Genomic DNA, 12,809 nt, shown 5'->3' with positions numbered 1-12,809 from the left:
ATGTTAACCATGCTCATGTTACTGTAGCTTCAACTTATGTGTTACTGCAGCGTTCTCAAGATAAGTATGGGGTTATGGGGGATGACTTTGTTCTCGTCCCCATTTATCTTCACCAGCGATCGATCGCTTCGTTTGTGCGGTCCTCTCTTGATGAAGATAATATTTTTTTGGAGCTGATCTTTCTGTCTTCTCAAGGACTGTATTGAACCATGTGTATGAGAGAAATAATGGACATCTGTCTACTCCTTCTTCCCTGTTATTGACTCAGTGCTTTAATCACACTGTTTTTATAATGAGGGGAATGGGGAAGAAGTCCGGACAGCGTAGTTGTAGGTGCAGGAGAATAGAAGATGAGATGTTTGTCTCGGGGCTCTTTTCAATCCGCGTTCTGGGAGTTCAGATTTACAACGTGATTGAAAATGTAATGTTCCAGATTTTAACGGAGACTGCATTCACGGTATGTCGGCTCAGTCGAAAATTACCTTTACATTTCTATTGTGGAATCTGTAACGCTTCAGGTTCACAGACTGAATAGAGCCCTTAATTGTGTTTGGAAATGGTGACGTCATCAACACTGAGTGGCAGAATGGTTTTACTCTCTTCATTCCTATGTTCCTCTTTATCCGGAGGCATATATGGAGATTATGTACATAGATACATACAGTGTATATATAATGTGTATATACTTTATGTACATACACTGTGTTTTGCTGTTCATGTTGGAGAGGGTGAGCTCCAAACACCCCCGATCTCGTCAACAGTTGTCCCGTTTTGAGTTTGTGTTTTATGTAACCACATGGGGATGTTGTCAGAGCTCCGTGCTCTTGGATAGCTTATGTACATGTTTGATCACAAATTGATATAGCATCTGCTTCACACTTTTTTCAAATGTATATAAAGAAACAGTTTTTTTTATTTTTATAAAGCACTTTGAATATTGAAAGGCCACATGCATTTATTTTTGTAAGTACATTTTAATGTGTTGTGCACTCAGCCACACACTTTAATAGATTGCGAAAACATAAAACGTGGTGCCTGCTGTGATAACACATCATAAAGGTGCAACATATTTCCTCTTTGACAAGTTACTCTCTATTTGAAGCATGACTAACAAAGAAGTGACTCACACAACTGATGCCTCATGGCATGCAACCATTGTATATGGCAAATTGGTGACACAATGACCACATTAATGAGTGTTTCTGAACATGGGGACAGCAGCATGGACAGGAGGTGGAACATAACATTCTATAATCTCTGTCATGATCAATGTTTTGAGAAAATCCAACATGACCGTTTACAGATGACAGTTCAACATGCAATGTTTCAACAAGCAATTTCATGTATTTTATATTATAGCAGACATGACCTTTTTAAAGCTGAAATCCACATAAGGGCAAACGACGCCGCTGTGCGCGCCAGCACATTTGTTATTGTTTTTGTTGACGAAACCGAGTTGTGGAGTGTCCAGCATCGTGAAAATAAATAATTACAGTACGTACGCTGTTGGTCTATCGCGCGTGGAATGATGATGATGATGATGATGATGTCAGAGGGAGTGACTTATTTGTTGTTGTAATATGGCAGTTTTACCGTTATGGATTCCACCTTGAACGTTTTGAAAACAGGGGCCAAGTTAAGGTAACTGGAACTCTGAGGCTTTCTGTTTGTTATGTGTTGTGCTATGTCTGATTTACTTCCTTATCAGTTCTATTGGATGCAAATACGCTGTAGACACTTGTTGTCCCATTGGCAACATTCTCAACCAAATAAACATTTCACACACAGACACGTAGACGATCGAAAACAGTTTCCAGATAGAAGGTGAAGAATCACACAAACTGTCGATGTTGAAGTTCAGTAATGCTGGTTTGAGGAGCTTGTTATCTGAGAGTGTCTGTCTTGAAGACACACGAGCTTCTGTTAAATCAGACACAGTTAAAATGGATTTCTCAACACAAAATAATTACTGAAAATATTTCCCTCTGTCCTTTCCCTTGCTTCATCAAACAACATTGGAATACAGAGGTGAGGCAAGACAGACAAAGCTTCGGCTCCACAGTTGTCCAGTGTGACTTCTGTCTTTCTGTTTTTGAAGTTTATTTTCAGCAACAGAAAAAAAGAAGCTCAACTGAAATGTTTCTAGAGTGGGTTAACCAGCAACCACTGTTTGAATGTTGACAAACTCAGTACTACTCCAGTCCATACAGAACATGGTCATTAATGGTTGTTGCTTCTCCAGTCCTCCCACTGTGTGCCGTAGTCTTCTATACACTCATTTCCAGTCAGAACAAGTAAGCATCTGGCTGCCTTTAGAAGACAGCGTCCTACGAAGCGCCCTTCATATTAAAGGCCCAATGCATACATTTTTATCTTAATATCAAATCATTTCTGGGTAACAGTTAAGTACCTTTAATGTGACTGTTTTGAATCAAAATGGTCAAAACGAAACAATGGCTTCTTAACAAGAGCAATTTCTCATGCAAGAACTTTGAAAGGAGGAGGAGAAAACTGAAAACTAGCTGTTATTGGCTGAGTTTTTGGAACTCTCTTTCTTATTGGCCTATTAATCTATTAACCAATTTACTGCCTGGTGATGTTACCAGTCAGGCCAAAACTCCATCCCACCAAAACAGGCTGAAATTTCAGGCAGTCTTTTACAAACAGCTCTTACACTAATAGGGCATCATCATTATTAAAAAAATGTCACAGTATTATCCCAACCTAAATATATATCAAACACAAATAAATCACTTTTTTGACTGCACTGGGCCTTTATGCGTCCTACGAAGGGCCCTCCATTACCTCCTAAGCATCCTACAAAGTGCCCTACATATTAAGAGCACTACGATGGGCCCTCCATGTTGACGGTGGTGACGAAGCACCTCTGGAACAATCTCTCAGGGTCGGGTGGCTGGTTGTCACAGTCCAGCTTCCTGCTGAAGAAGTGCTTTCTGAAGCCCTGAGGGCCGATGGACGGTGCTGGGCCGGAGTGGCTGGGGCCCTCGCGGGGGTCCAACCCTGGAATACCGAGACACACACGCAGGCACACATGCACGCACGCACACACACACACACACTGCAGCTGTACTTGTTCATTGTGAAATAGAAATGTGTGTTTTTGCTGGCCCATCATTATGGTATGTCACTAACTGGCCCATCATTATGAAACCAGACATCACTAGCTGGCCCATCATTATGAAACCAGACATCACTAGCTGGCCCATCATTATGAAACCAGACATCACTAGCTGGCCCATCATTATGGTATGACACTAGCTGGCCCATCATTATGGTATGTCCCTACTGGCCCATCATTATGGTATGTACTACTGGCCCATCGTTATGGTATGTCACTAGCTGGCCCATCATTATGGTATGTACTACTGGCCCATCATTATGGTATGTCACTACTGGCCCATCATTATGGTATGTACTACTGGCCGAACATTATGGTATATCACTACTGGCCCATCATTATGGTATGTACTACTGGCCCATCATTATGGTATGTCCCAAGCAAGACAATAATGATGATATGTCACTACTGGCCCATCATTATGATATCTCACTAGCTGGCCCATCTTTATGGTATGTCAGTAGCTGGCCCATTATTATGGTATGTCACTACTGGCCCATCATTATGATATCTCACTAGCTGGCCCATCATTATGATATCTCACTAGCTGGCCCATCATTATGATATCTCACTAGCTGGCCCATCATTATGATATCTCACTAGCTGGCCCATCATTATGGTATGTCAGTAGCTGGCCCATTATTATGGTATGTCGCCACCTCTGGTCACTTGTGTTACCTGGTGGTCGTAGTGGCAGGCCGTTGTCAAGGCGACTGGGCTTAGTGGCGATGAAGAGGTAGCAGAGGACACAGACTGTGATGAGGAAGGCCAGGAGGACCACTGCTGCTATGGACAGACCTATCAGAGCCCCAAAGCTGGGGAGGGAGGGAAGGAAGGGGGGGTGAGGGGGAGAGGAGGGAAGAGGAGAAAGAGAGATGAGGAGAGAGAAAAAAGAGGAAGAACACATCAAAAGAGAGTGAAAGAGCGAGTCTCAACATTCAACAGTGAAGAGGGGACTTCGGGATGCTGGCCTTCTAGGCAGAGTTGCAAAGAAAAATACATACCTCAGACTGGCCAATTAAAAATAAAAGATTAAGATGGGCAAAAGAACACAGACACTGGACAGAGGAACTCTGCCTAGAAGGCCAGCATCCCGGAGTCGCCTCTTCACTGTTGAAGTTGGGACTGGTGTTTTGTGGGTACTATTTAATGAAGCTGCCAGTTGAGGACTTGTGAGGCATCTGTTTCTCAAACTAGACACTCGAATGTACTTGTCCTCTTGCTCAGTTGTGCACCGGGGTCTCCCACTCCTCTTTCTATTCTGGTTAGAGCCAGTTTGCGCTGTTCTGTGACGGGAGTAGTACACAGCATTGTACGAGATCTTCAGTTTCTTGGCAATTTCTCGCATGGAATAGACTTCATTTCTCAGAACAAGAATAGACTGAAGAGTTTCAGAAGAAAGTTCTTTGTTTCTGTCCATTTTGAGTCTGTAATCGAACCCACAAACGCTGATGCTCCGGATACTCAACTAGTCTAAAGAAGGCCAGTTCCATTGCTTCTTTAATCAGAACGAAAGTTTTTAGCTGTGCTAACAATTGAAAAAGGGTTTTCTAATGATAATTTAGCATTTTAAAATGATAAACTTGGATTAGCTAACACAGCGTGCCATTGGAACAAAGGAGTGATGGTTGCTGATAATGGGCCTCTGCACACCTATGTGGATATTCCATTAAAAATCATCAGTTTCCAGCTACAATAGTCATTTACAACATTAACAATGTCTACACTGTATTTCTGATCAGTTTGATGTTATTTTAAATGGACAAAAAATGTGCTTTTCTTTAAAAAACAAGGACAATTCTAAATGACCCCAAAGTGCTTCGAGAGACTAGTCAAGGATCATATCACCGGCCACCCTAGACTCACTTCAGTTTGCATACCGCCCTAACAGGTCCACAGATAATGCAATAGCCATCACAGTGCACACTGCCCTATCCCATTTTTACTTTCTGACGGGCCGCCCCCAGGTGGTGAAGGTAGGAAACAACATCTCCACCTCGCTGACCCTCAACACTGGGGCCCCACAAGGGTGCGTGCTCAGCCCCCTCCTGTACCACCCTGTTCGCCCACAAATGCGTGGCCATGCACGCCTCCAACTCAATCATCAAGTTTGCAGACAACACAACAGTAGTGGGCTTGATGACCAACAACGATGAGTCAGCCTACAGGGAGGAGGGGAGGGCCCTCAGAGTGTGGTGTCAGGAAAAACACTGCAACAGCGCCTCTTTCAACCTCAGGAGGCTGAAGAAATTTGGCTTGTCACCCAAAAGCCTGACTAACTTCTACAGATCCACAATCGGGAGCATCCTGTCGGGCTGTATCACTGCCTGGTACGGCAACTGCACAACCCTCAACCGCAAGGCTCTCCAGAGGGTGGTGCGGTCTGCATAACGCATCACCTGGGGAAACTACCTGCCCTCCAGGACACCTACAGCACCCGATGTCACAGGAAGGCCATAAAGATCATCAAGGACAACAACCACCCGAGCCACTGCCTGTTCACCCCGCTATCATCCAGAAGGCGAGGTCAGTACAGGTGCATCAAAGCTGGGACCGAGAGATTGAAGAATAGCTTCTATCTCAAGGCCAATCAGACTGCTAAACAGCAATCACTAACTCAGAGGCTGCTGCCTACACTGAGACTTAATCACTGGCCACTTTAACAAATGGATCACTAGTCACTTTAAACAGTGGACCTTTAATGCCACTTTAATAATATTTACATATCTTGCATTACTCATATATATATATATACTCTATTTTATACCGCACCTTGCCTATGCTGCTCGGCCATCGCTCATCCATATATTTATATGTACATATTCCCATTCACCCTTTTAGATTTGTGTGTATTAGGTAGTTGTTGGGGAATTGTTAGATTACTTGTTAGATATTACTGGACTGTCGGAACTAGAAGCACAAGCATTTCGCTACACTCATAATAACATCTGCTGACCATGTATATGTGGCCATTAACATCTGCTAACCATGTATATGTGACCAATAACATCTGCTGACCATGTGTATGTGGCCATTAACATCTGCTAACCATGTGTATGTGACCAATAACATCTGCTGACCATGTGTATGTGGCCAATAACATCTGCTGACCATGTGTATGTGGCCAATAACATCTGCTGACCATGTGTATGTGGCCAATAACATCTGCTAACCATGTGTATGTGGCCAATACCATCTGCTGACCATGTGTATGTGGCCAATAACATCTGCTGACCATGTGTATGTGGCCAATTATATTTGATTCGATTTGATTTGAAATGTCCTTCTAAGATTTTAATTGAGGTATTTACCACCTTCCATAAGTTTGGCATACAATAGCCTATAGTTAATAAGATCACCATAACTCCAGTGCAAACCAATTGAAATGTGAAGATCCTATAAATCTGTTATCAGTATCCTAAAAAATATCCTTAATTCTAGTGTATTAATCGTGTGCGCTTTGCTGTATAATTATGATCAACAACGTCTCTCATCTTGTGGTTTCTTGAGATAAAATAAAGCATCATAGTCTAGCATTGTAATAACTCTACAAAAACGATGTCCAAAAAGCACACCATCATAAAGACTAGTAAAGATCCCTTACGTACCTGAGCCACCACATGTATCCATACTCATAAGGGAAAAAGCTGTTGGGATCATCACAGCAATACTTGATATCGTTAAATCCGCAGCAGAATGTCGCGCTCGGATCGCTCCCTTCTTTAGGACATGAAGAGCCATTCATAAACACATTCTCTGCGCTGTAGTAGCTTGTGCACTCCGAACTCATGCTGGTAGAAAACACACTCTTAGGGAGAAGAGTCGGAGAGATGATTTCCTTAGATGTTTAAAGGTCTCATTGTAACTCTATCCACATAAGTGTCCCTTGCTCTGCTGAAAAGTGCAAAACATTTATTTCAAGGATGCCACTGAAATGGGACGAAACTTTGCACCTCGACATATCATTTAGAATTCTAGAGTACCCCTCCCATCTCTCTCTCGCTCTCTCTGTCTCTCTCTCTCTCTCTCTGTCTCTCTCTCTCTCTCTCAATTCAATTCAATTCAATTCAATTCAAGGGCTTTATTGGTATGGGAAACATGTGTTAACATTGCCAAAGCAAGTGAGGTAGACAACATACAAAGTGAAAATATAAAGTGAAAAACAACAAAAATTAACAGTAAACATCTCTCTCTCTCTCTCTCTCTCGCTCTCTGTCTCTCTCTGTCTCTCGCTCTCGCTCTCTCTGTCTCTCTCTGTCTCTCTCTCTCTCTCTCTCTCTCTCTCTCTGTCTCTCTCTGTCTCTGTCTCTCTCTGTCTCTCTCTGTCTCTCTGTTTCTCTCTCTCTGTCTCTCTCTCTCTCTCTCTCTCTCTGTCTCTCTCTGTCTCTCTCTCGCTCTCTCGCTCTGTCTCTCTCTGTCTCTCTCTCTGTCTCTCTCTCTGTCTCTCTCTCTGTCTCTCTCTGTCTCTGTCTGTCTCTGTCTGTCTCTGTCTGTCTCTCTCTCTTGCTCTCTGTCTCTCTCTGTCTCTCTCTCTCTGTCTCTCTCTCTCTCTCTCTCTCTCTCTCTGTCTCTCTCTCTCCCTCTCTCTCTCCAACAGTGAAGAGAAAAACTGGATAGGAGACAAGCCATATCTCTACAAAAGTGGACTAATTCATGAAATCATATCTAATCCATTTTTATCTTGCTTTGATGTCACAAACATGAAGGCCACATTTTGTTTTCTTAAACTTTCTTAATAAGTAGACTGACATCCTTAGCCAGGTTGCCGTGTCTGTTCAGCTATTTCATTCCACTCCTTGTGCTCCGTGTCATTTGCCTTTGGAATGTTAACACTAATGGTACCTAGACCATTTACCATCAGACGACGTCTTTTGGATGTCTTTTAGATCATCTTTTGGTGCGGTCCAGACCGGCCTTGATTTGACCTAAAAAAAAGGCAACTAAGATTGGTTCAGAATTGGCACCAATTATAGACGTCTATGATAAGTCCAGTAGGGGTTTTTGCCTTTCACGCCACAACCCGGGATTGTTGTTCGCTACATTGGTGTCAGAAATGGGAAGGCAGCCATGACCTTTAAACATCATCACTGGTAACCTAAGCAATATGGTGGAATCTCCTTCTACTAGCCCAGAATTCCACTGATCCTGCTTTTAGACTTGTGGGAAGTATTCTTGTGAACGAGTAAAGGCCTACATTTCACACTAAGCATTTAACGACGAAAACGTCTTTTAGATTACTTTTTTTGGTTCTGTCCATACCAGCCGTCTTTTTTGGGGTCTTGTTTCGGTGCAGTCCGGACTAATCTTGATTTGTTCGTAAGAGTCTCATCTTTGGTGGAAACTGTTCAGGTTTTACAAACGATTTCATGATGATTTTCTTGTCCGTATCCTCTTGTGTGGAAAAAGACAGCTTTCACAAACCTCCTGTTATGGAACTACATATCGACGGAAAGAGGCGATTGAGCTGCAACCACTACAAGAAACGGTAAGTCTCTACCATAAACACACAGGGATCTACTCGATATTCAATATGAAGTCACTGTGAGAAGCACCGGTGTGTCAATCGACTCTAGTTTTTTTTAAGCTTTTGAAAAATTGAACATAAGTGCATGTGACAGACGGGAACAATAATACACATTCTGCTGCAATCTTTAGTCTTTCCTATATTACTGTGACATAATGCCTACTTCATTGAGAATGTATGTGCAGTTTTTATTTTCCATAGAAAAAAAAACATATTTTTAAAGTCCGTAAATTATGTATTTTCAACATTCAGAAAATACTAATTTTCTGCTTCTGTATAAGACATATTTTTGACACATTTATACTGACGTCAAAAAGATGTCTTAAATGGATCAGCACGCAACGTGAAATGTACGTGATGTCAACGTCTGGAAAAGAGATGTATTTTTTAAATGTAATTTCTGTAATGATTGTTGTGCTTCTTCTGCAACTTGTTTATTATTACAAATTAGGCACACATTTTTTCCAAAGACAAAGTCAGACAGAACTTTCATAAATTGAGTCTTCTGTTCCGTTTCAAAAAACTTCTGCATAGCTGATGTTTTGACAGTGCCGGAGGTGGAACTCCGTCAGAGCTGTCAAATCCACACGCCGCTCCCGACATGATACCTAATGTAATGCTCCGGGTGTCGTGGGTGTGGAGTCAAACGCAGGAGACAGAGAGTTCAATGCTGTGCGTCTTTAATAGCACCAGCGCACCACAGGGTGCTCACAATCGTAACGGCCCCAAACACAGGGAATGAAAATGTACAACGGAAAAATCACGACCAGGCACTAACACGTACCTCTACAACAGAGCCGAAGGTTACACTGAAATAATCCCGCACAACAACCAGGCGGGCCGGCTGTCTAATAAAGACAAACTAATCATACATAAACAGGTGCTATCAATAAACATACAAGGAGGGGGAGGAAAGACAATCAGTGGCAGCTAATAGGCCGGTGACGACGACCGCCGAGCGCCACACGCACGGGAAGGGAAACGACCTGCGGTCGGACTCGTGACACCTAAAGCATACATTGCCATTGCCTGCACGCTTTGTTTAGCAGTTCAAACACTGGAATGTGAGAAGTAATCTCCACCTCGATTAAACTGATAGAAATCCTCATTATTTCGTTGAATGATTTTCAATTTGAGCGTAATTATTTCTATAGACCCATAGCCTACACTTTCTCATTCTGAATTTCTAACACTAGTGGGAAGGGTGTGGCTTCGTGACAATGATCACAAGAGCAGCTCTTCACCAATTTGACAGCTCCAACACAAATTCCCCTCTGACACCGGCAAAACATCAGCTATGCGGGTAACGGCTATCAGCAGTTAACGCTTGATCTGATTGAATCTAGGCCTTAACTGTTAGAATAGGCTGTTGATGATGAAGTTGTAGAGGAAAAAAGAACAAACAACTTATCTCTCTGTACTTTCCCTCCATCACTGGAGTAAAAACAGAGTAAATTATATTTTTATATATATATATATATTTTTTTTTATATCTAATCCATTTTTATCTTGCTTTATTTTTAAGAACCACTAATTTCTCACGACAACAATGAAAAAAATGGAGAACTTTCATCATTTGAATCTTTTGTTTGTTATTCAAAGAACACAGTTGTTACAATATCTTGTTGATGAAGCCAAAGGACTTCAGTTTCTCATAATTGCATCTCAGTACTGAAGGAATTGTATTGAACAATGCTTAATCATTGTATTCTCATGGAATACAACATTCCCAACATATCCAAACAAAACAACAATACTTTCTCTCAAATATTTTTTGGACCGTAGTAATTTCATGGGCGGTGCCATCCATCCCGCTTCTCAAATCAAATCAAATCAAATCAAATTTTATTTGTCACATACACATGGTTAGCAGATGTTAATGCGAGTGTAGCGAAATGCTTGTGCTTCTAGTTCCGACAATGCAGTAATAACCAACAAGTAATCTAACTAACAATTCCAAAACTACTGTCTTGTACACAGTGTGAGGGGATAAAGAATATGTACATAAGGATATATGAATGAGTGATGGTACAGAGCAGCATAGGCAGATACAGTAGATTGTATCGAGTACAGTATATACATATGAGATGAGTATGTAAACAAAGTGGCATAGTTAAAGTGGCTAGTGATACATGTATTACATAAGGATACAGTCGATGATATAGAGTACAGTATATACGTATGCCTATGAGATGAATAATGTAGGGTAAGTAACATTATATAAGGTAGCATTGTTTAAAGTGGCTAGTGATATATTTACATCATTTCCCATCAATTCCCATTATTAAAGTGGCTGGAGTTGAGTCAGTGTCAGTGTGTTGGCAGCAGCCACTCAATGTTAGTGGTGGCTGTTTAACAGTCTGATAGCCTTGAGATAGAAGCTGTTTTTCAGTCTCTCGGTCCCAGCTTTGATGCACCTGTACTGACCTCGCCTTCTGGATGATAGCGGGGTGAACAGGCAGTGGCTTGGGTGGTTGATGTCCTTGATGATCTTTATGGCCTTCCTGTGACATCGGGTGGTGTAGGTGTCCTGGAGGGCAGGTAGTTTGCCCCCGGTGATGCGTTGTGCAGACCTCACCACCCTCTGGAGGGCCTTACGGTTGAGGGCGGAGCAGTTGCCGTACCAGGCGGTGATACAGCCCGCCAGGATGCTCTCGATTGTGCATCTGTAGAAGTTTGTGAGTGCTTTTGGTGACAAGCCAAATTTCTTCAGCCTCCTGAGGTTGAAGAGGCGCTGCTGCGCCTTCTTCACAATGCTGTCTGTGTGAGTGGACCAATTCAGTTTGTCTGTGATGTGTATGCCGAGGAACTTAAAACTTGCTACCCTCTCCACTACTGTTCCATCGATGTGGATAGGGGGGTGTTCCCTCTGCTGTTTCCTGAAGTCCACAATCATCTCCTTAGTTTTGTTGACGTTGAGTGTGAGGTTATTTTCCTGACACCACACTCCGAGGGCCCTCACCTCCTCCCTGTAGGCCGTCTCGTCGTTGTTGGTAATCAAGCCTACCACTGTTGTGTCGTCCGCAAACTTGATGATTGAGTTGGAGGCGTGCGTGGCCACGCAGTCGTGGGTGAACAGGGAGTACAGGAGAGGGCTCAGAACGCACCCTTGTGGGGCCCCAGTGTTGAGGATCAGCGGGGAGGAGATGTTGTTGCCTACCCTCATCACCTGGGGGCGGCCCGTCAGGAAGTCCAGTACCCAGTTGCACAGGGCGGGGTCGAGACCCAGGGTCTCGAGCTTGATGACGAGCTTGGAGGGTACTATGGTGTTGAATGCCGAGCTGTAGTCAATGAACAGCATTCTCACATAGGTATTCCTCTTGTCCAGATGGGTTAGGGCAGTGTGCAGTGTGGTTGAGATTGCATCGTCTGTGGACCTATTTGGGCGGTAAGCAAATTGGAGTGGGTCTAGGGTGTCAGGTAGGGTGGAGGTGATATGGTCCTTGACTAGTCTCTCAAAGCACTTCATGATGACGGAAGTGAGTGCTACGGGGCGGTAGTCGTTTAGCTCAGTTACCTTAGCTTTCTTGGGAACAGGAACAATGGTGGCCCTCTTGAAGCATGTGGGAACAGCAGACTGGTATAGGGATTGATTGAATATGTCCGTAAACACACCGGCCAGCTGGTCTGCGCATGCTCTGAGGGCGCGGCTGGGGATGCCGTCTGGGCCTGCAGCCTTGCGAGGGTTAACACGTTTAAATGTCTTACTCACCTCGGCTGCAGTGAAGGAGAGACCGCAAGTTTTCGTTGCAGGCCGTGTCAGTGGCACTGTATTGTCCTCAAAGCGGGCAAAAAAGTTATTTAGTCTGCCTGGGAGCAGGACATCCTGGTCCGTGACTGGGCTGGATTTCTTCCTGTAGTCCGTGATTGACTGTAGACCCTGCCACATGCCTCTTGTGTCTGAGCCGTTGAATTGAGATTCTACTTTGTCTCTTTACTGACGCTTAGCTTGTTTGATAGCCTTGCGGAGGGAATAGCTGCACTGTTTGTATTCGGTCATGTTACCAGACACCTTGCCCTGATTAAAAGCAGTGGTTCGCGCTTTCAGTTTCACACGAATGCTGCCATCAATCCACGGTTTCTGGTTAGGGAATGTTTTAATCGTTGCTATGGGAACGACATCTTCAACGCACGTTCTAATGAACT

The 12,809-nt window shown here is 43.3% G+C and overlaps 1 protein-coding gene across 1 annotated transcript; it reads right to left on the bottom strand.

The window, feature by feature from the left end:
• Positions 1-2,845: 2,845 nt before the first annotated feature.
• LOC139387461 (protein shisa-like-2A) lies at positions 2,846-6,929 on the bottom strand. The gene is made up of 3 exons (XM_071133653.1): positions 6,748-6,929; positions 3,818-3,954; positions 2,846-3,021 (listed from the first exon to the last, which is right to left on the bottom strand). Exons 1-3 carry the CDS (start codon positions 6,927-6,929, stop codon positions 2,846-2,848), a joined length of 495 nt encoding a protein of 164 aa, XP_070989754.1.
• Positions 6,930-12,809: the final 5,880 nt, after the last annotated feature.

Source organism: Oncorhynchus clarkii, chromosome 28 (genome assembly GCF_045791955.1).
Source record: "Oncorhynchus clarkii lewisi isolate Uvic-CL-2024 chromosome 28, UVic_Ocla_1.0, whole genome shotgun sequence".
NCBI lineage: Eukaryota > Metazoa > Chordata > Actinopteri > Salmoniformes > Salmonidae > Oncorhynchus > Oncorhynchus clarkii.
This window is presented reverse-complemented; position numbering and strand designations above follow the sequence as displayed.

Bases quoted from the DNA above. Each gene is read 5' to 3' on its own strand.
- LOC139387461 (XM_071133653.1), bottom strand. From the start codon at position 6,929: ATGAGTTCGGAGTGCACAAGCTACTACAGCGCAGAGAATGTGTTTATG. The intron at 3,955-6,747 runs GTACGTAAGGGA...CTCCCTCCCCAG, and splicing joins GGATACATGTGGTGGCTCAG to CTTTGGGGCTCTGATAGGTC. The intron at 3,022-3,817 runs GTAACACAAGTG...TCGGTATTCCAG, and splicing joins CCTGCCACTACGACCACCAG to GGTTGGACCCCCGCGAGGGC.